We start from the raw sequence: 27,728 nt of genomic DNA on the forward strand, positions 1-27,728 counted from the left end.
CAGCGGGGTGGAAAGCATTGCATTTATGCTGACATTTCCCCTATGTGTTCCTGTTTGTGTTAGGGAGAACTTTGAGCGACTAGTTCTGAGGTATGCACTGGTAAGTTGAGTCGTTAACTCAACCAGTGATTGTCAACCGGCTTGGTGAGGGCTGCTTTTAGTGAGGAGGATGTTCTGCCAGAAGCACTAGTGATGGAGTCAGAGGTTAAAATCTTTTGTTATTGCACCCCAGAGTGATGTTACCATCCCTGCCACCTGCTGACCTGCTGAGCACCCCCAGTGAGTTATGGGTAATGTTTAATTCCCCTGCTGTGACAGCTGTGGATCCGCATGGTAATTGGATTTTTTTTTCTTTGTTAGAACTGTGCTTGTGCAAGTGAAGAAGGGGACATTGGCTGCACTGGTTTGGTGAGGAAACTCTGTCGCATGCTGTTTAGAGGCCTCTCTATCTCTCACTGACAAATCAAGTCAAACTGGTTTGTTTCTGAGGGCTGATGGTGGAGTGGAGCTGATCTGTCCAACCTGATTTTGTTTATAGTCAGCAGGCAATCACAGCTTTGACTTGAGCAGATCACACTCTGCTCACCCCTGTGTGCTCCCTTTTCTTCATCATGCTAGCTAAGGTAGACAATAAAATAAAACTGCATATACTGCATCAGGATACACACACACACACACGTTCAGGACAAAACCAATTTCAGTGAACTCATAAACACTCAGGACATGCATATGTGTGCTGTTTATTATGGAATTTTAAGGTTCACCTGATTTACAAACATTTCCTTACACATCTGGCATCACTAAAGCTGTACTAATACAGATTACTGAATTAACAATGTAAAATACATGTATATATAGCAACAATTCCAGATTTACTTATAAAAATCACTTCTTTACAATGTCTCCCTCAGAATCATTCACAAATATACATTTGTAAATATGGGTAAATGTGAGGCCTAATTTCTCTTGAGGATAAAATCTTTCACTTGATTCAGATTTTTCACACTCAAGCATATACATTTGAATGTATTCAAGAAAATCACTTCTCCAAGAATGACTTCTTCTATTTCACCACCATCCTTCTTCTCATGGCAGGACACCTTGAATGACAACAGCACCTGACCAAAGATGTTCCTGAGAGCAGTGCGGTGCTGGGGAATAGGAAGTATAGATTTAGTCCCACTCTCTCTGCTCTACTCCACTCTCTTTTGCCTCCCCAGGGCTTTAATGTGGAGAGTGGACAGTGGGGTTAATGCCTAGCTGTAAGCACTGCTTAGTGCCACTGATTGGGTCTGTGCTGTAGCAGGCCTTCCCCCACCAGCAAAGAATCCAGTGGAAATGACTTCCACTGTCCAGCCCTATGGGCGATGCTGATTTTCCAACCTCTGGTTTCAACTCCCCTCCTCTTTGTTGCAGCTTGTTGTCCCAGAGGGCGCAGGTGAATTTGATGTGGAGCAATGATTAAAAGTTTTCTCCCTCAAGGTGACCTAAATAGTGGAGGAGGTGAAAGTCAAAGAGAGACATGGAGATGAGAGAGGGTCATGTAGGTGAAAGCCTGTTTTGGACATTTGTTATGGCTCATACAGTGAGTGCTCCATCCTGAGCTTAGGGAGGAAAGCATCAAGACTGTATCCTCACACTTCTATTGCACCATTCCTGCCTCTTTGCCTTGTAGTAATCAGTGATTGCATGTGACATGATGAGTATAAAGCACTGTGCCACAGCATGGAGGCATCGACAATGTAATCATTGTCACATCAGCGATTAACTCAAGGCGTGATGTATTTGAACAGGGTTCTATCACATATGCTATTACCTGCATCTTCCTGCCTTATGTCCCTCAGTACACATCTTTTCTCTTAACTGTGTGTTCAATCACCACCACCAGCATCGCCTGCTGGTGCGGCCGAGCGACCACTCGACAGTGACGTATGCCAGCGATTAGCCTGGATACAGTTCAATTATGATAAACAGTCAGCACACCTCTTAGGCTGCGATTAAAGCTTCAGACCAGCCTTGATAAAGAGATCCCATCTCAATGCCATCACAACCACATTATAAGACACTCCGCCGTGGTGTTCTGCCTCATGCTTTTCACATCAGTGTTGCAGAACGTACACGGAAGCCTGGATGGAGCTCATGGCAGATGGAGCAAGATGGGGAGCTGCTGGGGGTCTTTATCATTCACACATGGCTGGTGATGCATCCCTGCCCACCTATTTTCAATTTAGACTAGTATTTATTAATAACCTCCACTTTCTTGAAGCCTATCTTACAAGATACCTGCCATATAACTTAAGACGGGTTTAGATATTAAGAGATAGGGAGGGAGGGAGAGAGGGAGAAGGCCCAGTTTTGATAAATGGATGAGCAGTGATGAAAAGGAGATATCAGAGGAGCATGAAAGGAGAGAGAGAGGGAAAGAGAGCAGAGCATTAATTCAACACCCGGCTGGTAGAGAGAGAGAGAGAGAGAGAGAATGAGAGACAGAGAAGAAGGAGGGAGAGAGAGGGGAGGAGGAAGCAAAAGAAAGATAGCCTTTCGGCTGTGTTCTGTCAAGGGAGAAATTACACATTTACGGAGGTTTTTTCAAGCAACGACGGGCTCCATAGATCAAACCACTGGATTTATGAGCCAATTTTCAACATGAAATATAGACACTGAGAATCCATTTTACCCATGTTTACTTGCCTTCTCTCACTCTTTTTCTCTCTCTCAATCAAACGGCCCATGGTGTGTGCATGTGTGGATGGTTTTACTCCTGTAACCTCAGCAGTGCTTATTAGAGCCTTAAATGAAGGTGTTTTGATTGTAGGGATGAAGCAGCATTCAATGAAGTGTTTTCACCTAAGCAAAATAAGGTTTCTGAAGTTGGATAAGATCAGGACTTTAACAGATGGTTTAATAACATTTTTTTTAAAAAAAGCAAAAAGATTTGCTATTGTCTTGCTTTTCAGAAATTTCTTTTGTAGAAATCAGTCAAACCAGCAAAATCACACTTAAATTTAGGAGATCGTTGAGAAGTCCAAACCTTCTTGTGGAACCCAAAAACCAGTTTCAGTGACCACTGAATGGTTTTCCATTATAGACCGTGAAATGTAATGTGAAGCATGAAAAGATGGCAGACAGTAATTTGAAGTTTGTATACGGAAACACAGTAGTTCAAATACTTTTCAGCTAATATTTTGTAAAACAGAAATATATATGTATGTGTATAAATCCATACAGTGTGCACAGATCACAGTAGTCTCTTCTTCTGTGCAAAGGCTTAGAAAATTTGCATAGAAATTAATGTCTAAGTAGGCTAAACGACATAATTGACACGCAATTAGCAATATTATGGAGAGGGGACCTAATGAAGTTTCAGTGGCTGTGCCAACCTAAGAATGATCACTGCTTAATTACCATATTAATGAAGTCATTAGTTGTCACTTAACTTAGATGACAGGTAAGGTAAGAATGTCAAGATCCTACAATTTTCCAAGCAAATGTGTATTCCACACTAATTACCTCCAAGTTAAGATCTCAGCTGAGGAAGATCAACACGTGTGTGTAATGTGAAAGGGACCATCACGGCATAAACACATAAAACACGCAGCAAGAAAAAAAAAACAACTCAAAAACAATGAGGTTTATTCAATCATAGACTAAAGCATCATCAAGGTCACCTGAGGACAAACAACAAAAATTAGTCCCACTTGTCCAACATAAAGCATGGGAAGCAGATGGAAGCACCCTCTATTGAGAGAGAGAGAGAGACACACACAAACACACAAAAAAACACACACACACACACGCACACTCAAGAGGGAGAAGACCAAGAAGAAGCTGCAGCGGGTACTACGGACTAACACAAAAACACATTTCCAGTAAACACTATGGCATGATTAGTCTACAAAAAAACCTCAGGTGGATCAAATGAGCATTGCGGATCGAGGTCTTCCCCTTCTTTCATTCCAATTCATTTCAATTACCCCGCCATTCCCACCTTCTTCCTGGCGTCCCGATTAGCTCAGCCTGGCAATTTACAGTTGATCTTGCCTCATCTAAGGCTCAGCAGGTGGAGGCAGGGAGTCGAGCAGTAATGGAATGAAATGTCACTCAGTCATTGCCTTTGTCACAAAGATGCTGGGAGGTGATTGGGAGGGGTTGGAGAGGTCTTGTTGGTAGGTGAAAAGTTGTGTGTGTGTGTGCGTGTGTAGTCACAGTGCCTCTATGTAAATGGAAAGCAATATGGTGTCCCGCTCATGTGTCCCTCTTGTCCAACCATTGTGAGTGTCTCCACCGTGAACAGAGTAACTCATACGAGCACCCTTGTCCTCCACTGTGTCCCAGCTGGTGCTGTCGCCCTCATCAAGGCTTCTTCACCTTTTTCACTGAAGAAGAGCTGGATGCCGACTCTCTCCGTTTGCGCTGCAATGTGATTCACAAAACAATCACATCATTTTCTGGAAGGGATTTCCTTCTGTCTCTTCATTCCTCACAGTGATGAACTCTCACGATACTAGCAGTTCACAATCAACAGCCATTTCTAGAACATGTTTGCATTAACAGTGAACACAGTTAAAACAACAGTGGTGAGGGCAGGCAGCAGATCTGCTGGACAGGGTTACCTCTGAGTTTTTTGGGTTATGGTACTGGTTCACTAATTACCAGGGTGCATTACCATGGTAACATATGCAGGACATACAGGGCATACATAGACCGTGAGAGGTGAACTCCTGTGTACCAGGGTCCCTTTCTGTCTTCCTCATTTCATTTTTTTATTTAATCACTTTATTGTGTTTTTATATACCAATATCATCCTACAACAGAGAATTAGTGAATAACTACAGTGTTGTACTTGTTTTACTTATATTATATGAAAGTACCACTTTGAATTACATATTTTATTTATTTTCTTATTTGCTCTCAAGCCCATTTGACACTGCTGTGGCTGCTGCTGAAAGAATAAGTCACATTCCAGAGGCCTGAAAAACACCTTCAGGTAATCACAAGGAGTAGACAAGGACCACATCCTTCACTGGGTTCCCACTGACTTAACAAATGATGAGTGAATGACAGGAAGACAAAATCTGCTATTGGCTACTTGCTTTTTTTACTTGCAACTTACAGACTAATTGTCTCAAGGACTTGAGACTTGCTACTAAGACTTGAGACTTGATTTTGTCTGAAAAAAACATTAAAACAGTTCTAAGAGGTACCTTCACGCAACATTTTGGTGATGGTTTTGGTAAAAACTGTACAGACTTACTGAGTTTGGTGTAAGTGGTGCTCCTACAACATCAATGATCTGCTCCTTGGCCTCCACCTTGATGTCATCTGCACAAGGCCAGGTCAGAGTTTCACCTCCTGGGGTGGAGGCTGTCAAGCTGTTGGCAGCACTGAGTTCCCCACTCTGTGTTGTGGCAACTAGTCCGGCTCCTGTAATTCCACCAGATCCGCCTCCACTGCCGGCCTTCAGTAGGGCCTCGTAGCGATGACGCAGCATCTGTTGCTCATATTCACAATTGCTGTGGGCCTGCTTCAGCTCGTACAACAGCACCAGGTCACTACGCAGCTCATTAAACATCTGAACAATCTCCTCCGTGGGCATTGGGTTAAGATCTGGACCCCCAAATAGACACAAAGACAGGGGTGAACGAAAATGAGATTGATGCATTTTGATTAGAACACCAAACAACTTATGTACAAATTTAAGTCATGGTAAGCAGAAGATGATGGAGTAACCAAATCATTTATTTGTCCACAACTGTTCAGTACACTGCTTTTGATTCGGTATGCATTTATACACATTTCAAAAATGTCAAAATATTCCTTTAAGTGTACAGTGTTCAAGACAAAGAAAGTCACTTTTTTTCACTGTTGAACTGAAAACACCAGAGACTAGTCAATGACGAATATATGATCCTTACATTTACAGCTCTGTTGCATGGGAGAGTTCAACATGCAAAAAGGCTGAAATGTTAGTGGACTGCTAATGTTTATTCACACTTACCCACTCCTTGCTCCATCAGGATCTGCTCAATGGCCTTGATCTTCTTCTGGCCTACCGAGCTTGGCAGTTTCATCTGAATCACACACAAACGCACAGACAAAAACGCACACCAACACACACAAAGAAGTGATTTAAGGAGCCGGAAATATTAGGATAAACAGCTCCACCTCAGGGCTTTTAATTCGTATGAAATGCACTTCAGTGAGCCAGATCAAAATGTCTTTATCCACTGAACTCTGTCTGACTGATTAGCCAGAGCGGTACTCCACTCCTTTAGCTGTGCTAATGCATTTTCCATAGAGAGCGGCAGCTCCTCATCAGTCTTGAAGATGAATAAGAGTCCCCTTGCTTGGTCTTACAGATATTAGCCAGTCACTAACAGAATTAATCATCTCACTGCTAATGAGAGATAGCTGGGCTCATGTCAGACATAGTAGCTTCTCACATACATCAACTGCAGGGTCAAGCTTCGCTGGAATTGTTCTGATATTAATAGTGGTTCGAACAGAACTTAAAAAAATTAAAATCAAGTTCAGTAAATTGAAATCTACTGTTTTTACATCAATTCTCAACGAATGTCAGCACAATACAGAGAAAAACAAGTTCTCAAAACAGAACTATGGGATTTTTTCTGACTATGTTCAGTTTGTTCTTTTTTTTTCAAATTGGTGTGTTTTTGTTTTTTTTTTTTTTGCTGTTGGTATTTTTTTCCCCAGAATACCCTTTTTGTAGCATCAATACCAAGATGTAGCCATATACTCACCCTCTGACTGCGTAATGTAACTCCCGCTGATTTGAAGTCAGGAAATTTAATGCCTGCTGTCTCTGGAACAGCCTGAGGAACAAGAAAAAGCCGATGAGAGACCAGACATTAAACCTCACTGAATGTAGGACCTGACATGTACAAATATGTAATTTATATTATGAAATAAATCAGGTCTTTACAGTGAGTCTCAAACTGAAACACAGGAGCCCCTTTGGGTCCTTGGAAACATAGTTGCTCTGCTGAATTGAGAACATTCAACAAGCACCATCATAAGGCTGACAGATGTGTCATCTCCGTCAAAAAATTATTTAAAGAGTGGTTAGCTCATACTTTACTTCATTTCTTTGGTATGCGTGGATATCATACCGGTTTTTCTGTTTCTCTTTTTTGCGGGAGCTTCTTCTTGGAAACCCTCTTTTCAGCTCTCCTTAATTCAGTAGTTGTGTCAGCTGCTTTAATGAGTTTCTGTAGATCCTGGGCCTTCTTCTCACGTTCTTTCTTCCTTGTCTCAATCTTCCTTAGCTCTTGAATAAGATATTCCTCTTCTGCCACCTGCAGGCAAAACAAGAGAAGTGCAAATCTTAATATCTAAAAAAGCTGGTAAACATCTTATAAGCACTGGCTATATTTTTTATTTTTCGTTTTATTATTTTTTTTATAAAAGGCAACTGCATTAGTAACTGCAGTTATAATGGGTTAACGCTCAGTATGATGCTTCCTGCCTTGGCATGGCAATATGAAATCTTAGCAGAAGTCCAAATCAAATAATAAAATCACTTACTTGTTCAGGTGTGCGACTGAAGAGCTTCTCCAGTTGCTCTTTACGGCGCCTTTCATGGCCTGCATCAAAGATGTAGATCTTGGGGTCTGTCCCTGAAGCTGCGCGGACTTTGGTAAGCTTACCACAAATACTATAATATCGTTCTTTCAGGTCCTCAACAGATCGTTTCTGAATAGCATAAATGGGAAAAAAAATTACAAATACCACAAAATTACCAAAATCACAAAAATCAAATATTTATCACATATGTAACTTTGACTGACACCATTAGGACTATTTGGTATATATCCTCAGGGAAAGGGAACATGAGAGGAGTAGATGAATGACTGAGTGAATACCCTGTATTGCTGGTGGTCATAACGGTCATGGACAACTATGAAGCGCAAGTCAAAGCGCTTGCAAAGGTCAAACAGGTGATCTGTCTCTGCTTTAGTCCAGCCATCATCATGGAGATGCACCTGATACTCCTGCTCTGAGTACACTGGTACCTGCACCGTCTATAAAGGCAGACAGGAGATCAGAGAGGATACAGTGAATCAGGGTAAATAACTATAACAAATGTATTTGTCTGAAAAGGAGAAGATGACGTGTGTGGGATGTGTAACTGTAAAAATCCGTCTTTTGTGTTCGTATTGTGACTAAAGAGGCGTGTGTTGTGATCCCCACCTTGTTGAAGCGGGCAAAAGGGTAGTCCTTGCCCTCTTCTGCCACACGTCTCCAGTGGTGGAATATAGCCCCATCTCTGCGTGCTGGATTGGTGAAGGGCATCCACTTCCAGGGACGCACCTTTTTACAGCCCAGCTTGGCTTTGACTGTCCTGTAGCCCTGAGTTGTATCACTGGGCAGCAAAGGGGGTGCATCTCTGTGGATTACCAGGAAAAAAAATAAACCTTTGTTACAGAAAGGGTGCAAAATATGTGGACAATCTGCTTATCTGTTTTGTAATTTAACAAGCTCCTCCTCTCAGTGAGAATTCAACATGAAACCTTCCACTCAGCCATTATCACACACACCTTAAATGAAAATCTCAAGAGTAATTCAATACACTGATTTAAGATCAACTCAAACCAGGTGCATACTTTTTATCTGAATAGAGCAGAGCATAGACCTCTCGGTGCATTCCCTCGGGTCTCTTGAAGGTCAGCGTTTCTGTTGTCTTCTTGGCTTTTTTCTGACAAATGTGATGGAGAAAGTTGTTATTTACGTTACAGCCAGCTTTTGTCAATACTCTCAGACACAAAATAGCAACAGAATCTTCTCAGGTTTTTGCTGTGGGAAGGGAGTGGTTTTGCGTTTCTGAGTCCCATAGCCGGTGTAAACCATTGAATACTGGGACAAAGGCAAAACTAAATAACCTGTAGATACGGGAACGGGCATCATTATGAGTATGTTTTGATTATCTCTCACCTTGTCTGAGTTAATAAGATCCTTCTTGCTGATTGGACCGTCATTTTCTCCTCCAGCCAACTCCAGAATATCCCTGACATCAGCACCGGTAGCCATGGCTTTCTAGGTTTATAGCTAAAGCTTCTCACAATCTGTTAAACGTGAATACTGTATCCACTCACGGGCGCACATTCATGCGGTACTGTCTAACGACTGTGCTATTAGCTAAAAGCGAAAACTAACATTACTATTTCTAAGCTAAATGTTAATTTATACAGAGTCGTAAAAAGCCAGCAAACGATATTATAAAATTTGTTTTGGTAATATTACCATGGACGTTTCTAATATAGGGGAAGCCTTAGACAGAGTTAATAAGAAGAATTTGAAGCTATTGTTAAGGCTAGATGAGCAACTAGTCAGCTAAACCGACACCACTTCCGTCCGTGCTGATGTCGTTGGGACTATAATAATCTCTTTATTAATTGACTGCTGCCCTCATGAGGTCCGGCGGTGCACTGCAGATTCTTGTAATTGATTGCAAATAAATCAAACAGCTTAACGTGACACATATACTGACGACCCTAGCAGCATTGATAAATAAAATTATATCCATAACCTTTGAAAGCTAAATCACAAATTTAATTACTAACAGCTTTTTTATTGGAGAAAAAAACATATAATTACAAGAGTTCTCAAAAACCAAGTCACACCTTTTGTATAGTATAGTATACAATACTATAACATAGCATAGTATAATATAGTATATAATTACATAATATAAAAGAGCTTGTTTCTAGCCACCTCTTTAGCCTCTGGTCTAGATGATCTTAACCACACACACACACACACACACACACACACATGTATACCTTTGTCTCTCCAGGTAAATAACTCTTCCTTTTCTGAATCATTTAACTGACAGCTGGCAGAGAAGAGTAAGTGACAACACTGCTTGAGTGGTCTGCATCAGTAACACAAAACATTGCCTCTTGTGCACAGGGGTCTGGAAATTACTGACCAATGTGACAAGGAGGCAGCCGTGGCCTAGGTTGAAGAAGTGGCTTGTGATCGGAAGGTTGCCGGTTCGATTTCCCCACCGGAAGGGCAGGAAAAGTTTTGTGTGTGGTTTAGAGATTAATGAAAAAAAATGCCCCCCACCCCCCACCACTAGCCGACTGATATGAAGGCACTTAACCCCCAATTTGCTTCCGGGGCGCTTGATAGTTGCAGCCCACTGCTCCTGTGCATTTCACTGCATGTTGCATGTATGTGTGTGTTTCAATCAGTGATGGGTTAAGTGCAGAGAAATAATTTTCCAGCTTGGGATTAATAAAGTAAATACAATTTTAAAAAATTAAAGAGGCTCATCACTAAAAGTTTAGAATCCAAAATCATTCCCAGTTTTGATAGACATGATTTCAAAGGTATAGCTACATTTAGGGTAAATCCTAAATGTGTAAGCAGAATGAATCCTTACCAGGTCATCAAACACAGAAATACATAAAAAAGTATTTCGCTTCAAATTATTTGCTTATACGATGTATCAAAAAATAATATGAAATACTTGTATGAATTAAAAGTGTTTAATTAAAATACTTTACAAGCAACCTGTGCAAAAGAGACAAAACATTACTGTTACAACAGAGTATGACAAAGTAAAACAGCAGAACAGTGATTAAAGCCGAAGACTGTGATTAAGCTGGTTGGGCATTGCTCTAGAGTTTCAACCTGTGCATACAAATGTGTATTGCATTTTATTAAATAATATACTTTTAGCATTTTCAGATATTATCAGGAAAATTCTAAATGATAAAATATTCAAAAGTAATTAAAAACGTAGTTTACATACATTAAACTGCCCATCTCTGATCATACAATAAAGGAATAAATGAATTTTGATTCTGATTCTGACAACGTCACAAAAGGCAGGGCATCAAAATTAAAACTTACTAACTTACCGGTCTGGTCTTGTGAACCAAGTCCGTATAAGTTGGACTCATGACGAAAAGATGTTTTTTAAAAAGATATCAAGAGTATATATTTGTGCTTCCTTTGCACCAGCACAAATCATACTCACAATTGTCGAATAATTGGGGTTGTTGTTTTTCATATTACTTATGGATTATTTACCCAAACCAGAATAGGGTTGTCAAGTTTTACTTTTAAATTGTTACAGATTTGTGCTAGATTTTTATGCTTCAGTATGTTTTTTGTCATCACTTCGGGATCTGTTATTCTGAAAATCCTCTTTGTACCTTGATGAGCTTTATTTTTTAAAGTAAACACCGGATGTAGACATCTCTCCTTAGTTTTAAAATTCCCAACATCCTTTGTTCCTGGTCACAACCTGGTCGCCGCCATTTTCGTCAGCTAGTGTCGCAGAAGTGGTCGACGTTGTCATTACGCTAGCAGTTATTTGTTCCTTGAAGGTAACTTTTGAAGGTGCTTGACTCGTTGATAACAACGACGATAGTTTGCGTTAACAAAGTTTAATTTATCAAGATACTTAACTGCGCATAAAGATGTCCAACGAGCAGGCCGAAAATACTGCCGAGAAAGTAGGCCAGCAGCAGCAGCCGCTGCCGCCACCCGCGCAGCAGCAACAACAGCAGCAGCAGCAGCAAGGGTGAGTCCATTCATCAAAGTTCCTTTGTTGGTGCTCACTAGCTACCTATAGCTAGATTTATGGTTAGCCGTCACGATTCCGATTAACGGCAATAATTTGACTAGTCTTTAATGAAGAATTTTCTGCAATTGCAGTCTGATGGCATAGTTGTATAATGGCGCGTGTGAATTTGAATGCCGTTTATCAATGGTGGCGTGTGTTTGGGACCCGTCTAATTGCAGTGAGAATGCAGCCATTTTACGTAACTGTTGCTAACTTGTTAGCACTGTACTTGATAATGCTAACGTTTGTAATTTATTAAAGTGCAATTACTGTTAACTTACTGTTTGCTTATAAACATTGCAGAACTTAGAATTGTTAGCTTAATAATATAATACGGGCCTTCAAAGTCCAAAGAGCGGCCTTGCCATGCGGCAGTCCTCTTGATGCTAAACCATTGTAGAATATCATTAAGATCCAAGCAATTGTAGCCCTATCTAATCTGATTTAGTAGTAACTGTAGTTTTGTTCATTTACAAACGAACTAGTTAGAAGTTAGTTTAGATGTTTTACATTAACAGTTTTGAGAAAATCTTACGCTCAGTAACGGTAGTGGAGCGGTGGCCTCGTTTTGGCCTTTCTAAAGGGGTAATGACCAGATATAAGTAAAGGCATATCTTGCGCCTTTTTCTTTTCCAATTCGGGTTAGTTGGCTAGAACGTGTTTAAACGGGTTTGCCTGCAGTAATTTTGCACGTATTTGTTATTGGGTTCTAATCTCTTCATTTTATCTTTGGACTTTCACGTGAAATGGTGTTAACAAACATGTATGAAGTATTTTTGTTTGTTTTTTGAAACTCACTGCTATTGTGTACTTACTGATTGCTTCATACAGAGAGGTGAATGGGAAAGCCAAGCATGAGCCCAATTCAAGCAGGAAGGAGAGGCCTCAGAAGAGAGGTGGAGGCGGGCGCTACGAACCCTATGGAAACGTGAACAAAAGATACCGTGTTTTTGTCAGCAACATCCCATATGATGTGAAATGGCAAGCCCTCAAAGACCTGATGAAAGAAAAAGGTAAGGTGTTTGGATACGGGACCGATTCAGTCATCTTTGGACAAAAAGTTGCAGCTTCCAGGGTTGTTTTGTTTGACCACGCAGCTTTGAAAAGTTTCTGGAAATTTGTGCAGGAACTTAAGTTGTACAAAGTTGTTTGAGATCTCGAGACGGGAGTTATGGGAGTTATTTGGAGCAAAGGTTTTGGACGAGGTCCATATTATTTGTCTGTCAACTACGGGGTTGCAGCAGATTAGCACAAGTGCTGTGAATCTGGGTGTTTGAACATTTATTTACCATTACTAAAACCTTTTGTGGTTTTTGTGAAGTGGAGGCTGTATGTGTGTAAAGCCGGTCCACTAATGTGAGAATCCAATGGCTTGGGATCATGAGTGGTACAATGAGATGCTTTCCCTCAAGAAATGTATGAAAAAACATACAGCACACTGCGTAATGTTGCCCAGAAGAGAGGAACAAGTTGCTCGTAGTTGCAACTTGTAATTAATGGTAAAACCAAAGCGCTCATGATTTATCAAGAAGTCAATATTTTGGAGACATGTCAAACGAAATAATTCTTGCAGCATTGCATTGCAGCAACTTTGAATTTCAGGAGAGGTTTGACTAAAGTTCTCCTTAAATGTAAAATATGGATTAAAATGTGTTGTTACTCATGTGAAAGTTTTACTTATGGGGTATTGGAAAGTGATTAGAAATGTGATAAGTAATGCACTAAATTGGCATTTACTTGAAGTTATAGCATGTGTTAAAGGTACAGTCCTTTTTTTAAAAGGATGGTATTCGTTTTATGACAACTGACTATGGAGTTAAATTGCACTTTCTTTTTTAGGTGTGACCTTGACAAGCACATGTTTTCTCAGCAGATCTCCATGTTGTGTCAAACACAGCTATGCGTTGGGGATTTCTTTGGGGTACAGGTCTACAAAATGAAGCAACTTCTTCTGCACCGTCCTTGTATCTAGAGGTTTGACTGATGTCCATTTCGTTGAACAGACATATGATCTGGAACGAAGGCGTGGCTGTGGTCGACGCTGAATCAAAATTCTGATATTGTGCATTTCAGGATCAGGTCCACTTCAAGAACATGTTTGCAGTTAGATGTTTCTCTCCTCTAAGAGCTTGCATTATTAAGTTTATGGTTAGTTTTCTAGCTGTAGGTTTCCTCTTAGGCATGGCTGATGGACGAATGTATTGATGCATTAGCCTGAGGTTTAAAATGGCGACATTTGACAAAGTATGTACAGGTTTGGCAATGAAACGGGCTGAGGCATTGAACAGGTTTTGCCTGCTTGAAATTATTTGGTCACATTTCAAGGTAGAAGGTGGTGTTCACGGCATTATATCCAAATAGGAAGGCTGATGGCCATTTCAACAGTTGTTGTCCTCAGTCTATTGCTTTTGGTGCTTCGGGAGAAATACAACAAGGACGGGCCAAGAAGTATTTGTTTTTTTTTTAAAGACCTAAGCTTGCTTTTTGTAGACCTGTACCATATTGTGCTGCTGCTGAGGTGCTGGGAGAAGGCTCAGGACTGACAGTGTGAGCTCACTGTCACCGGCCGCCCTATTTGTGTTTCTGCTCTAAACCCCAATTGTTCTCTCGGCTTCTCTCCCCTTGGTGTGTGTCGTCTCTGGAATCTGATTTGTAGTGGGTGAGGTAACGTACGTGGAACACTTAATGGACGCAGAAGGCAAATCGAGGGTAAGTGCAAATACATACAAATAAAAATATGAATAATCCTAGACAAACCTGTGTTTGTCAGCTTTGGTTTCTTTATTTTCATTGTTGGGAATTGTTCAGATTCAGGAACCCGGTGGAGTGTGTGAGATGGTGACATGCCGGAGGCGTGTTTTATTTGGTGTCATCTGTGGCACTGACTTGAGGTCATCCAGAGGGTTGATGCTCTTACAATAGGACTTCAGCTTTCATTGTAGCCAGTCATGTGGGATTGCAGTAGCTGACAGTGCCCCTTTGGTTGCTGGATTTGCTCCTGATGAACTAAAGGGCTCTAGTTATCTGCAAGAGGTTGTTACAGGGTTATTAGATGGTTGTTAAATGTAACTCATTCCGTAGAACTGCTTTACCTCCAATATCTTAGTAGTGGGGAATCCTATCTCACTGTGGATTTTCTGCCTTTTGGATGTTGGAAAAATATTCTAATATTCACCAGACTTGCCTGTATGGTGTTAGTGACTGGGGGAAAATGTGAGGTCTTAAGATTGTAATCTTATTTGGACAGTTGTGGCCAAGGCTGTAGGCTTCTCTGATGAACTTTTTATTGTGCATGGAGTTTTCTATTTTGGCTTACATTTCTGTCAATTAAGAGACTTATTACAACCACTGCTTTTGCTAATTTGAATTATTCTTCACTTCTTGGTGCGGCCTGTTCTGATGTCTCCAATCAACGAAGGGTTGTGCGTAAGTAGTCTCAGCCATTTATTTCCAGTTATTTTTATCAGTGCATCGTTTTTGACAAAATGTAAATGTTACTGCCCTGTTTAATTAACTTAGAGGAGACACACCAGTTTATGTTAAAGATAAATTTTTGGAGAGGTTAGTTATTGAAAACCTAGGAGTGTGTTTTAGTGATTGCTCTCACAAGATACTCGATATTTCTGTCAGTGTTGTTGAGTTTAGGACTGAGGAGTTAATGAAGAAGGCTGTGGAGAAGGTCAACAAGCACAACTTTAATGGACGGCCCCTAAAAGTGAAAGAGGTAAACCACAGCAAGAAACCCAGAGACACGGAGAAGGAATGTTCAGTTGCTTGTTTTTCTGAGTCATATTTTCATGGCTTTTGTTAGGACCCTGATGGTGTGATTGCTCAGAGAGAAATCAACAAGTCTCAAGGTGGAGGCCCTCAAGGGGGCCATGGCGGAATGGGGGCAATGGGTGGAATGGGTGGAATGGATCGAATGGGCCCTGGACCAAATGGCCCCATGGTCAACATTCCTCCAAGTCTGATGAACAACCCCAACATCCCCAATGAAATCATCCATGGTCTCCAGGCTGGCAGGATCGGCAGCACCGTCTTTGTGGCTAATGTAAGGCTTCCAGAGTTTTCATATTGTTTGTATCATATTTCAGGAAAATAGTCCCAAATGTATCGAATTAAGTGGTATGGTGAGAGAAGCAGCAAATAAATTTAAGAAACTGTAACTGGTCGGCATTTTACGTGATAAAATGACTTGTCCCATTTCCCATTAGTGCATAACTGTTAAACAAATGTTAAAAGTTGTAAACTACAGTTTGATACAAAGATTGTTTGTACCAAGAAACCATATCTGAAATTGTACCTTGTGCTTACAGCTTGACTACAAAGTGGGGTGGAAGAAGCTAAAAGAGGTGTTCAGCATGGCTGGCATGGTGGTGAGAGCTGACATTCTAGAGGACAAGGATGGGAAAAGCCGAGGCATGGGCACTGTAACATTTGATATGCCGCTTGAGGCAGTCCAAGCTGTCTGTATCCTTTCATAAAATGTTGGCTGATTTGAATTACCTTGTTGGTGTATGCATAGTATCTTAAATCCTGGAAATCCAAATATATCTGGTACGTGTTCCTTAACGATTTCACAGCTATGTTCAATGGACAGCTTTTATTCAACAGAGTCATGCACGTCAAACTGGTATGTTGCTTAAAACCTCGTTGCACATAGGATCACATTCACACAATTGGAGAACGTAGTCCAAATGATTTTACCTGTGTGTGTGTTTGTGTCTCTCCCCTCCCCCCTCAGGATGAGAAGTCCATGCCCAAAGATTTTGGACCTGCTGACAGAGCCCCTGCTCTTCCTCGTAAGCATACACTTTCCTTCATTCATTGTGGTAACAACAACAAAATTGACAAATCTGTGCATTCACATATACATTGAGTGATTTAGGACACAGCCACAAGTGAACTTATTAGGTCACTTCCATGGCCTAAAGTCACTGTAACCTCACAAAACACATTTTTTGTTATAAATCAAGAATTCATATGCTATTTATGACATGTCTAATAGGATATATAATTTGGTTTCTATATACACTGTCAATACAATGTCTTAATCCTGTTGTCATTTTTTCCTGCCCAGGTGGTCTGAGTGGTGTTGGTTTGGGCTTGGGACCCGGTGGCCAGCCCATTGATGCTACTCAACTTAACAGAGGAGGTGGAGGAGGAATGGGAAACATGGGCCCTGGAGGTAATTAGCTCTTGTGTTGTTTTTGTAACATACTTGAATGGAAGACTCCAGTGAAATCAGTGGCTTATCGCCTCTCTTCTCACTTGTAGGAATGGATGGAATGGGCTTTGGCAACATGGGAGGTCGTATGGGAGGAGGAGGAGGAGGAGGAGGAGGAGGTACGTTCTGACGATTTTCAAGTGACTGCAGTCCTGTACTTACTTGTATTTACTGTTAAAGCATCACTTCCTCTGACTGTATCACTTAAACTTTCTGACAATTCTGTTCAAGTCCTGAACTAATGTTACAGGTAAATGTTTACAAGAACCATTGAGCTCCATTGCCAAACTGCATAACTTCAAGAAAATGTGGCATTTAATGAATTGAATTTATGAAATGAATTTAATTTGTATAAATCATTTTTATAAATTAAGCTGTCGGACTCCATCTTAAAGGAATCAAATTTTCATATCCAGCCCATTCATCTGCTTTTGTATGTGCCCCCTGTAATTAATACTTGTCCTCTTTTCTAGGAATGGACAACTTTGGAGGAATGAACAACATGGATCGTTTTGGATCTTCAGGGATGGGCAGAATGAATGGTAAGGGGATGCTTTGTGACAGGTTAGCACTCCAAAGCAGACGTGGAACACTTTCACGTTTTGCTGGATATTTCTAATGGTTTCATCTCTTGCATTGTCAGAGATGGACCGTGGGATTGGTGGTGCTTTTGACAGGGAGTTTGGGCGAAATGAAATGGGAATGTCTCGCAATAATTTTGGAGACTCCTTTGAAAGAGGAATGGGTTAGTATTTTCAGGATTTTGTTTGATATTCCTCTGAAAACTACTCTGAAGAGCCTCGTCACATGTAATGCTGACTTCAGTCTGCACAATTGATAACCTGTCTGTTCTTTTGTCTGCTTGCTTTTACAGGAAACTCACTGGGTATGGACCGCATGAGTTCTGGAATGGACCGTCTGGGAACCAGCATGGATCGCATGACAGGGATGGACCGGATGGGCATGGACCGGATGGATCGCACGTCTGACCTGGACAGAATGGGTTCTGGGTTCGACCGGATGGGCTCAGGGATGGACCGGCTGGGGCCCAGTATGGACAGGCTTGGACCTGGCCTGGACCGTATGAGCTCCAGCATGGACCGCCTTGGCCCAGGTGGATTTGACCGCTTAGGCCCATCTGGTATGGATCGCATGGGTTCCGGAATGGACTTCGGCTCCCCAATGGGTATGGATCGCATGGGCAACACTGGGCTTGATAGAATGACCAGCAGCTTCGACCGCATCGGTTCCACTGGCGGACTTGACCGCTTCCCCTCTGGTGGCATTGACCGCATGAGCTCTGGCATGGATCGGATGGGGTCTGGAGGTGTTGGTGGTCAGTTTGATCGCTCTGCTGACTTGGATCGTGGATTTGGTGGCAATTCCTTTGGAGGAGCCGGAGGTCCTGGAACTGGGGGAGGCAATGTCAGGAAAGGATGCCAGATCTTTGTTAGAAATGTAAGTGTTGGTTTATCACCAGAGCATTAAAGTCTTTTGATCAGTAACGTCTCACATATGATTTGTAATTTAATTTTTAATGGATTTTCTTTTTCAGCTGCCATTTGACTTTACCTGGAAGATGCTGAAGGATACCTTCAGTACATGTGGTATGAGTGGCCCTAGTTATATTGTTTGTAAAAATATAATCCAATTTATTATGCTATTTTACATTAAACTTACTTATAAAATTGGTTCTTTTCCCTCTGCAGGCGTGGTTCAGTATGCTGACATTAAAATGGAGAACGGGAAGTCTAAGGGCTGTGGTGTGGTTCGCTTCGACAACCCCGAAACTGCTGAGCGTGTCTGCAGGACCATGAATGGCTATCGGCTGAATGGAAGAGAAATTGATGTTAGGATTGATAGAAATGCATAAATTATTTGTCTGCTTTACATCTGACATTTCATTTAGTTTCAAATGTCCATACACTATGTATCATCTGAATTGCCCATAAGCATATTCATAATCTTCATTAATTTGGTTTGTTAGATATTTGTAACAGTGCAAATGTTATTTTAGTTAGTAATTTGTAATAGTGTTGTTTTAGGTTTTTGTTTTAGCCTAAATTTTACTTTTTTCTTTTCTTTTTTTTCTTTTTTTTTCTTTTTTCTTTTTTCTTTTTTTTTTTTAAGAGACCAAATTTTAATTTGTCTGTCATGCTTCACCTATCATTGCTTTTGTTTCTATAAGGTGTTTTGATAAATAAACCTGAATATTTGAAATGGTTTGTTATAGTGTTTGTTTTTTATATTAATGCATACCTTCATATAATGAATTTGCTGGAGGACAGTCTTTAAATCACAAGAGCACAAACAAAAGACTGCCAAGTGTCAAGTCTTGAAATTTGATGACAGTTGTTTACGGTAGGGATAATTTAAGTGTAATATTACACACCGAGTCATGAAAATTAAATGATAGCAAAGCATAAACGGTGAAGTAAATGGCTTTGAGTCTACCTCCTGAGTTCTCAAGATCCCACACACCTCTTGCGGATATAGAAGGTCACCACCGGAAGAAGGTCATAAAAGTTACATTCAAGATGGCGACCCCCTTGTGCCAGTGTTATCAGGTGAGCGCTTGAGATCTTTTGTGTTAAGCCTCAGTATTTCAACACCACGAAATAATTAGGGCAAAATGAAATTATATCATTGAACTAATAGTTTAACTAGTTACTGTCTGTGTCACGAGTTTTTGAAGCAGACTACTTGCGCGGCGTTAGCTAGCTAAGTTAGCTCTGATTATTCAGATGTCCAGCCGGTGTTTGAACTGTGAAAGGCAGGACAAAATCATGTCGAACTGGCTGAATAACTGCATGTTGTGACGTTCTACTACGTATGTATTTTAATGAACAGAGTGTCGGCCTTTATCGAAACAACAGTGATATACAATTTTCATGTTTTACGCCGCGTTTCAGTTAACGTATCGAGGACTCGTGCAGTAACATACGTTAAGTCATTCATCATTTATCGTTCATCGTTTGATTGTGAGTATCTGCATGGTTATCGAGCAGTGGACTAAAGTTTGATGTTGACTTTTTATGTCTGTAGATATGTGTAAGAAGAGGCTTGGTGGCATTCCCTTCCTCTTACCTGCTTCTTCACAACAGACCCAATGTCCACAGGATACGTGGGTTCCTCGCATGCTCTTCACAGGTACGAACATAAGCTGCGTTAGTGCCATACCTCTATCTGGATAATTTGTACATTACAGACTGTGTCCCCCACTGCTTTTCTTTAGGAAAAGTCTAGTGCTAACAGGTGTTATATTCAACAGACAGATTTTTGTGACTTACTGTTTTTTGATGTGTGCTCTTAACCTTTATTACGGTCTGATTTATTGCAGGACTCTCTAAGTTGTAGCCAGGTCTATCTTCATGACTCGGCAACTGTACATTTAAATTTAAGGCAAGCGTAATAACTTGCAAAAAAAAAGAGGCAGCACATTAGTATGAGAGACACACAACCTAGACTTTATTCCATGACATGCCATTTAAATTTGCTGGTACATAAACTCTTACATTAAAGTCTACTATGTTGCATATCTGTCATTCTAAAGTGCTCCTGCTTTACGTTATCATACTGTTTCCCATGCCTAAATTTTATTGGATGTCTTAGATCGTAGGACACTGAGTGCATAAGTAACACTATGACCATGAAGTTTAATTGAACTACTCCAGACTTGCTTTGAGTAAATTAATCATATGCTTCTTTTCTTTTTCCTACAAACAAGGTGCCTCACTCCCGTCCTCTGCAGGTAAGGTATTTGTCAGGAGAGAGAGGCAGTGGCAGAAAAGGTTTCCTGGGTGAGTTTATTGACAACTTGAAGCAGGAGTTAAATAAGAACAAAGAAATGAAAGAAAACATAAAGAAGTTCCGAGAAGAGGCCAAAAAACTGGAGGAGTCAGACGCATTGAAACAAGCCAGAAGGAAATATGTTAGTATTTGGTCACATATACACTGCACTTTTATCCATGTTAATATGAAAAACTACTGTTAGATCTAAACACATACCCGTCTTTTTTCCAGAAAACTATAGAGTCTGAAACAGCGAAGACCTCTGAGGTTCTCAGGAAGAAGTTGGAAAACATCTCTGAAACAGTTAAAGAGGTAAATGTGATAGTTATCTCAATCCGATTCTGCCTTTTGTTTGATGGTCACATAATACATATGCTATTCAAGTTGATCCAGCGACCCTTACAAGTTGTGTTTGTGTCTGTCTGGGTGTCTGTATGTGCGTGGGAAGGGGATAGAGGAGGTCAGTCGTACAGAAATTGGAAAGAAAATCAAGGAGGGAATGGAGGAAGCAGCCAAAACAGCTAAGACTTCAGCTGAGAACGTCTCTAAGAGTGGAGAGATGTTGGGGAAGACCGGTGCATTCAAAGCAATATCACAGGTATGGAGTCACTGTGGCGCAGGTGCATTTTCTTGTTGACCAAAAGTTAAATTGCATTTGTTGGTTTTTGTTTCTCTTAAATAAAGTGAGGATAATCTTAAGCCCCGTTAGTAAGGGTGAACTGAGGGTGTCTAAGGGTGTCTCATTATAGTATTGGAGGTGAGTTATTGTTGCAACACAATAGCACACAAACAGTCAACTGAAAATAAGTAGATTTCAATTTATCTTTTCATGGCTTTAAAAACACGCCATACTGGCACCTGTTATTCAAAGATATTTTACTTCATCACCAACACACAGTGCACTACTCACTGTGGTGGTCTTTACAAGAACTAATTTGTCATAATCCATTTAAGGAAACGGTTTAAGCTTAAGGACAAATTAAGGGAAACAGTAATATACCTGTTCATCTGTTTTCAGGGCATGGAGAGTGTGAAGAAAGAGATTGGTGACCTGGGTTATACTGGGCCTTATCGACCTCCTGCCAGACTCAGGAAGAGGAGTGAGTTCTCTTCCAAGGGGGCAGGGGATGATAACAAGGTCTTCGAAGCCAACGAGTACGTGAGTGCCCTCTGCTTTGCCCTGATACTGAGAGGGGAACGCCTCTTAAGTTCAGAGATGGCTAGTACAATTGATATGGCCTCTGACAGTCTAATCATTAATGTTAAAAATTCAGAAAGTGAAACCAAGCTTTAAAACTGTAAGATCTTAGAATTTCATTTTGTTATGTGTCTATCCAGCTTTAACTGAGATACTATTAGGGAAACATAAAGGTTTGCAGAGACAAGCAAACTGTTGTCTGATGTTTTTTGTTTGTTTGTTTGTTTTCTCAGTTGAGTGAGTGGTCATATGTTGTTGTGGAATAGGAGTAACATGTCTCAAAACTGAACCCTGACAGTATGCCAATATTTCCATTTCATTTTGTTTGTTGTTCCTGCTCTAAATACTGCACTAAATACTCCTTGCTGGATTAATATGGTTAAATGTTACAGTTAGCATGAGTGCAATAAGTCAACAGGGACACCCGTCTCTCTCAGCCCTCTGTTTGAAGACTCACTCTGTGTGTTCATCAGGGAAGCTATGGGTGTGGTGCTACACAAAGACTCAAAATGGTACCAGCAGTGGAAGGACTTCAAAGACAACAATGTGGTCTTCAACAGTAAGGACAACCTGATCTCTTTTTCCTTCTGTATTTCTCTGTGGCCCTGGCTGTTAAGTTGTTGTGAAGAGTAGTGATAAAGTGAAACAACACCGCAGTTTAGTTAAGCAGTGTACAAGAATTTAGAGGATACCACGTCAATGAGATACTGCCATTGATCCCTGCTGAGGAAAAATCTAATCTGTAGCAAAATTGTCCAAGTGGTAAAACTTGTGTAAGATACATTTGTGCCTGGGCCTGGATGTTTGCAAAACATTTCTAACCTTCAGGTTTATGAGGCTCCACTAATAAGAAAATCTTGAAAGTTCCAGTTAACACACGATGCTGCAATGAGATTAGGTGAAGAGTGTGAAAAATGGGACTTATAAATTAACATCATTGTGCTGATATTATGCACATTAAGGACAAGGTTGATGATTAATAATGTTTGGACAGGTAAAATAAATTACCTGGATTACAGTTAGGACATTGTGCAAACTCAACAGATTTGCTGCTGTGTTGATTTCCATAGTTAATGTTGCAGCATCAACACTTTTTACTCTACCCTGAATACTAGGCACGGGCTGTGAACCAGCACATTCGTTTTCAGCCCTAGGCTAAATCTATGGCAGACGACTTTTTTGGCTGATTTAAGTCAGCAAAATAATAGCTCCATTGGAACTGGTAACAAGGCACTACATTCACTGATTCCCTACGCCTGCACAATGTCTCACACAGCATCAAACAACCCACCTGCAGCACTCACATGGTGTATGTTCTGTTTTAAAGCTTGTTGTTTTATGCAGTTTTTAGATTTAGAACGCAGAATGGCATGAGGCTTGGACACTTTGCTGCCTTTTGTACTCCAATACATCAGATATTGCTCTTTGCAGGCGTGAAGGTGTCCAAGGTGGAACATTTTGCACATTTGCCCCAACTCTGCTAAACGCATGAACATGTTGTGTGTGGTTCTGTGTGAATGTGCTGAGGAGATGCGAGTGTGTTTTTATTCATCAGATGTATTCAGTCAACCAGAAGTGATGCACACCAGCCTATTTAGTCCTGGCTTTGTCTAACCAGCAGACTCTGTGGGATTTCACATTTTTCACAGTAGAAAACCTTGAATATCTGACAGAATTGTTTTTCTTTCCCCCCAACTCCATGTGTGTTTTGTTTGTTTGTTTATTGCAGGGTTCTTTGAGATGAAGATGAAGTATGATGAGAGTGACAACGCCTTCATCAGAGCATCTCGTGCTGTCACCGACAAGATGACTGACCTCATAGGTGAGAGATCTCTGATTTGACGGTCTGCATTAATCACGCTGAGAGGTCTAATCAAGCTATAACAGAGAAGACACAAAGGTTATATATACTTCAGGGTATCTACAGGTGCCTGTAAACTCTGAAAGGTTGACATTTTGACACTATATATAGACAAATCTAGTCAAGACAAAGAAATTTAGATTTTTTTTTTTTTTATTGTGTGTTCGTCTTGATGTATATGCGTTTCCTGATCATGTGTGTCTAGGTGGGCTGTTTTCTAAGACAGAGATGTCTGAAGTGCTGACTGAGATTTTGAAGGTGGACCCATCCTTTGACAAAGATTCTTTCCTCAAGCAGTGTGAACGAGATATCATCCCCAATATACTGGAGGTATGTGGAACTGCAAACAACTCTGGCACCGGTGTCAGGGTAAAGGTTTTTTTTTATTTTATGTATATGTAACATTGATTTACAGCAGATTAGCATAAGAGATAAATTATCCTGAAAGTGCAATTTTTTTTAAGTCCAAGTACAAAACACATGTTAATCTCTGCGAGTAGGCCTTGGTTTGCTCTTTCAGACGTAACCAGGAAGTCTTTTTTTTTTTTAAGCTGGTGTTTGCTCTGTCTCCACGCAGGCCATGATCAGGGGGGAGCTGGAAGTATTGAAGGACTGGTGTTATGAAGCGGTATGACCTGCCACACACAGAGACTGAAACACACCATACTATAGGTGTCTTTCTTGATATGTGAAGACAGAAGTTAGCCTGTCCACAGAACACACTTGTGACACTGGCATTGCCTTTGGGTGGGCAGCTCTTCATGAAATGTTTGTTAATGTTGTGTTATCTTCTTTTTCTCCAGACATACAGCCAGCTGGCACACCCAATCCAGCAAGCCAAGGCCATGGGACTTCAGTTCCATTCTAAGATCCTGGACATTGACAACATTGATGTGAGTTACTCCAGACTATAGTACAAAAGATTAATCAAAGATTAGTCAAAGGTTTTCTAACTCCCAGTAATTCAGTAACTCTGAATTAAAGAAGGTGTTTTGATGCACATTCAAACAAACATGTAAGCTCATGCAGACAGTCGGTGTCACTGGTTGGAATATTTTTTACAAAGCAAAGTCAACAGCACTGACAGGCAGTTTGGAGGCTAGTGGTTTTGCTGTGATTCAAAGAGCTAGAGGTCAGTGTATAGGGAGATGTGGAAGTACCAAGTTGGCAAATATGTGAAATCAAAGCATAGAATAGAATAGAATAGAATAGAATAGAATAGAATAGAATGCATGTTATTGTCATGGCACAGCTGTACCACAAAATTTAAATGCAACTCTTTTTCTTGGTACAAAAAATAAAGCAAAAAGATAAACAGATGGAGACAAGAAGATATACAGAAATAAATGAGTGATAATATTATAAATAGAAAAGATATGCACAGTATAAGTAGACACTGCACAGTCAGCGTGTTACATGATTACAGCAGAATAAAAACCAGAGAGAGTTCAGTTCTTTTGTGGCTCAGGGTAGAAAATATTCAGGAGTCTGGATGTGCAGGTCTTATTAGACCTACAGCATCTCCCTGAAGGAAGCAGATTGAACAGATGGTTACCTGAGTGGGATGAGACCTTGATTATGTTTGTGGCTCACCACAGACATCAGTCTTTGTATATGTTAGTGAGAGAGGTTAGCTGTGTTTATGATGCCCTGTGCTGAAGCAGAGGACTCGCCTCACACTCTCGCAGGGCTCCAATGCTGAGCCTCAGGGTAGAGGAGTGATGGTCCCCAGCCTAAGTGAGGCGATCTGTTAAAATGCCCTTAATCCACCTGCATGTGTGCTTGACTGACACCCAGGTCACGGAGTTTGGACACCATTCTACTGAGGATAATGGTGTTAAATGCACAGCTAAAGTCCACAGTCAGGCAAATGTTGTTGTTTTTTTTTCAGACTTCTCAAATTATCAAAGTGTCACTGTTTTTTGTTCATTTTCAGCTTCTTTGTATTTTGTGTTTGACTGACGCCCTTTTCAGACTATCTTTAAATATGTGCAGCTTAACTGTGTTTTTTTTTTTTGCTTGTGTTTTTTCAATGACTCTTGAGCCATGATAACCTTTAAGGCTTGAATACTATATATAACTCAGACTTGTTGGTTCATGAAAGTATATGTGTGTATCTTCTTCTCCAGATGGCCATGGGGAAGATGATGGAACAGGGTCCAGTGCTGATTATCACCTTCCAGGCTCAGTTGGTCATGGTGATCCGAAACACCAAAGGAGAGGTGGTGGAGGGAGACCCTGTAAGTTACACACACACACACAAAGAAAAACACCACCACAAAAAGAGTCTTTAATTTACTACAATCTGCATTTTAAAACTCAAAACACGTAAATTATGTAGGGTCCTACTGTCATCATCATTAATCTTAGCTTTTTTTAAATGAGGCACCAAGAGAATGTTATGAGACAATGAAGTTCTTTTTTACTATTTATTCAGGGCTTTTGTTTCTTTAGATCCAGAACCCATACCTAAGGTTTATTGGTCATAAATCAGCTGTGTTGTCCGCTCAGGGCTCCTCAGGGACACCTGCAATTGCTAAGTAGGTCAAGGCCTCCACTCAGTACCATGCAGTTGGCTTCTGCCCAGTGTTCAGATTAAAAGACTACCGCCAGAGGATTAATGGTGGATGTACTGTTCTCCCAGGATCCAAATGTCTGGACATCAAATGGCAGCCTCTGCCCAGACTCTGCCCTTAAGGAGTTCTGTAGTCCTTAAGAACTACAGTATTTTGTGTCTCCTACACCCAGCTTCTCACTGTTCCACCTCAGAGACAGTTTGGGCATTTGGGTATTAACTGGGCTACAGCTAACTGAACATAATGTGAGCAATAAGTCTGGGTAGCTGCTGGAATCATTGTCACATTCTCAGACAGACAAATACATAAAACCCAACACGGCCTTCCGTCAGGTTCACATAATCACAAAATAGATGTTTATGTTTGGCTTGAGGCCATCTGTCGTAATGTTTTACAGTAATTAAGAAGAATTGAGCAGCTAAGAGTAAGCGTATTCATCTCTCTCCTCTTTATAGGAAAAAGTGCTCAGGATGATGTACGTGTGGGCTCTGTGTCGAGACCAGGAGGAACTCAACCCATATGCTGCCTGGAGACTACTTGACATCTCTGCTTCTAGCACTGAACAGATCCTCTAAGACTGTTTGATATGCACATAACACTCTTCAGCCTGGGAGAGAACATCCAGTTCCTGAAGAGGTCCACTGGAGCTGGCTAGGAAGAAGAAGGACTGGAGGAAGGCACGTTGAGATGATGGGACTGGCAAGTGGGACATGGGCTCACTTCACAACACAATCATTGTGGAGCAGTGTTGCTAAACGCTAGGTGCTTCACGTTGTTTTTTTACTTCACTGGCTTTGGATCCAGTCACTGCAATCTCTGTTTTTTTCCCGTGAAGTCCTGACAATTGTTTCAAACCATTCCCCTGGCTCACACTAGGGGGCAGTAGATCACCAACAACTCTCATCCATTGTAGTGTCTGCAGTGCCTTAAAGGCTGTCCATGTACTGTATGTTGACATTTAAGGGATAAATTAAGTTTTTTAAACACGGTACAGCTCTCATGAATTGGGGAAAAGATGTGGAAGTCAAGGGAGGTGATTTGTAATCCAAGTCCTTGACCATCAATTCGATGTTGGTATCTCAACAATCTGCGACCTCTCTGCCGCCTTCCTCTGTCCCATGAGGCCCTCATGCTCACTCTCTTCCTCTCTGAGGTGTAGACATCCTGGTGGTTGGTGGTTTTGTGGCCAATCAGAGGGCTCCTAGATCTTAATTGTATGATAATCATCCAGTGTAATTGTTAAACCTGTGAGAAAGTATATATTTATTATGAAAAATAAAGATGACCCCTGTTTTTCACCCTAGCAAAAGTTTTTGAAAATAAATTCTTATCAAATAATCTTAACCTTCTAGCCTGCAAATGGTTAAGCTTCTCTTGTGATCTGGAGGATATTATTTTTCAAAATTAAATCCTCAAGTGGGATTTCAGTATTTGCAATAATGTTTCCTTTGGGGAAAAATACTGCTTCTGAGTGA

At 40.8% G+C, this 27,728-nt stretch overlaps 3 protein-coding genes across 9 annotated transcripts; 2 read left to right on the forward strand and 1 right to left on the reverse strand.

The window, feature by feature from the left end:
* Positions 1 to 3,605: 3,605 nt before the first annotated feature.
* On the reverse strand, positions 3,606 to 9,306 carry dmap1 (DNA methyltransferase 1 associated protein 1). The gene is made up of 10 exons (XM_046392414.1): positions 8,953 to 9,306; positions 8,625 to 8,716; positions 8,212 to 8,407; positions 7,884 to 8,042; positions 7,546 to 7,713; positions 7,131 to 7,316; positions 6,762 to 6,833; positions 5,999 to 6,071; positions 5,255 to 5,607; positions 3,606 to 4,413 (listed from the first exon to the last, which is right to left on the reverse strand). The coding sequence occupies exons 1-10, from the start codon at positions 9,046 to 9,048 to the stop codon at positions 4,354 to 4,356; spliced, it is 1,455 nt and encodes a 484-aa protein (XP_046248370.1). The 5' UTR covers positions 9,049 to 9,306; the 3' UTR covers positions 3,606 to 4,353.
* Positions 9,307 to 11,256: 1,950 nt separating this feature from the next.
* On the forward strand, positions 11,257 to 18,965 carry hnrnpm (heterogeneous nuclear ribonucleoprotein M). Of its 7 annotated transcripts, none has more exons than XM_046391404.1 (16): positions 11,257 to 11,557; positions 12,431 to 12,612; positions 14,256 to 14,308; positions 15,018 to 15,025; positions 15,230 to 15,323; positions 15,411 to 15,650; positions 15,916 to 16,069; positions 16,183 to 16,232; positions 16,344 to 16,401; positions 16,680 to 16,787; positions 16,877 to 16,945; positions 17,300 to 17,368; positions 17,470 to 17,571; positions 17,701 to 18,284; positions 18,382 to 18,433; positions 18,536 to 18,964. In XM_046391404.1, the coding sequence occupies exons 1-16, from the start codon at positions 11,454 to 11,456 to the stop codon at positions 18,697 to 18,699; spliced, it is 2,091 nt and encodes a 696-aa protein (XP_046247360.1). In that variant the 5' UTR covers positions 11,257 to 11,453; the 3' UTR covers positions 18,700 to 18,964. The 7 variants fall into 7 exon arrangements, with proteins under 7 accessions (XP_046247360.1, XP_046247361.1, XP_046247362.1 ...); XM_046391405.1 differs by having other exon boundaries at positions 16,877 to 16,942; XM_046391406.1 differs by having other exon boundaries at positions 16,877 to 16,933.
* A 282-nt stretch (positions 18,966 to 19,247) lies between these two features.
* timm44 (translocase of inner mitochondrial membrane 44 homolog (yeast)) lies at positions 19,248 to 27,556 on the forward strand. The gene is made up of 13 exons (XM_046391411.1): positions 19,248 to 19,393; positions 19,872 to 19,976; positions 20,554 to 20,757; positions 20,850 to 20,930; positions 21,067 to 21,216; positions 21,637 to 21,773; positions 22,290 to 22,375; positions 23,546 to 23,638; positions 23,883 to 24,007; positions 24,255 to 24,305; positions 24,481 to 24,570; positions 25,807 to 25,917; positions 26,709 to 27,556. The coding sequence occupies exons 1-13, from the start codon at positions 19,265 to 19,267 to the stop codon at positions 26,826 to 26,828; spliced, it is 1,482 nt and encodes a 493-aa protein (XP_046247367.1). The 5' UTR covers positions 19,248 to 19,264; the 3' UTR covers positions 26,829 to 27,556.
* Positions 27,557 to 27,728: the final 172 nt, after the last annotated feature.

Source organism: Scatophagus argus, chromosome 6, assembly GCF_020382885.2.
Source record: "Scatophagus argus isolate fScaArg1 chromosome 6, fScaArg1.pri, whole genome shotgun sequence".
NCBI lineage: Eukaryota > Metazoa > Chordata > Actinopteri > Scatophagidae > Scatophagus > Scatophagus argus.

Coding starts and splice junctions, on each gene's coding strand:
- dmap1 (XM_046392414.1), bottom strand. CDS start 9,048: ATGGCTACCGGTGCTGATGTCAGGGATATTCTGGAGTTGGCTGGAGGA. Junction 8,408..8,624: donor CTGCTCTATTCAGATAAAAA/GTATGCACCTGG, acceptor GGTAATCCACAG/AGATGCACCCCCTTTGCTGC. Junction 5,608..5,998: donor CCTGATGGAGCAAGGAGTGG/GTAAGTGTGAAT, acceptor TTGGGGGTCCAG/ATCTTAACCCAATGCCCACG.
- hnrnpm (XM_046391404.1), top strand. CDS start 11,454: ATGTCCAACGAGCAGGCCGAAAATACTGCCGAGAAAGTAGGCCAGCAG. Junction 16,070..16,182: donor TGAGGCAGTCCAAGCTGTCT/GTATCCTTTCAT, acceptor ACGATTTCACAG/CTATGTTCAATGGACAGCTT. Junction 16,788..16,876: donor GGGAAACATGGGCCCTGGAG/GTAATTAGCTCT, acceptor TCTCACTTGTAG/GAATGGATGGAATGGGCTTT.
- timm44 (XM_046391411.1), top strand. CDS start 19,265: ATGGCTTTGAGTCTACCTCCTGAGTTCTCAAGATCCCACACACCTCTT. Junction 21,217..21,636: donor CATTCAAAGCAATATCACAG/GTATGGAGTCAC, acceptor ATCTGTTTTCAG/GGCATGGAGAGTGTGAAGAA. Junction 24,571..25,806: donor TGGACATTGACAACATTGAT/GTGAGTTACTCC, acceptor CTTCTTCTCCAG/ATGGCCATGGGGAAGATGAT.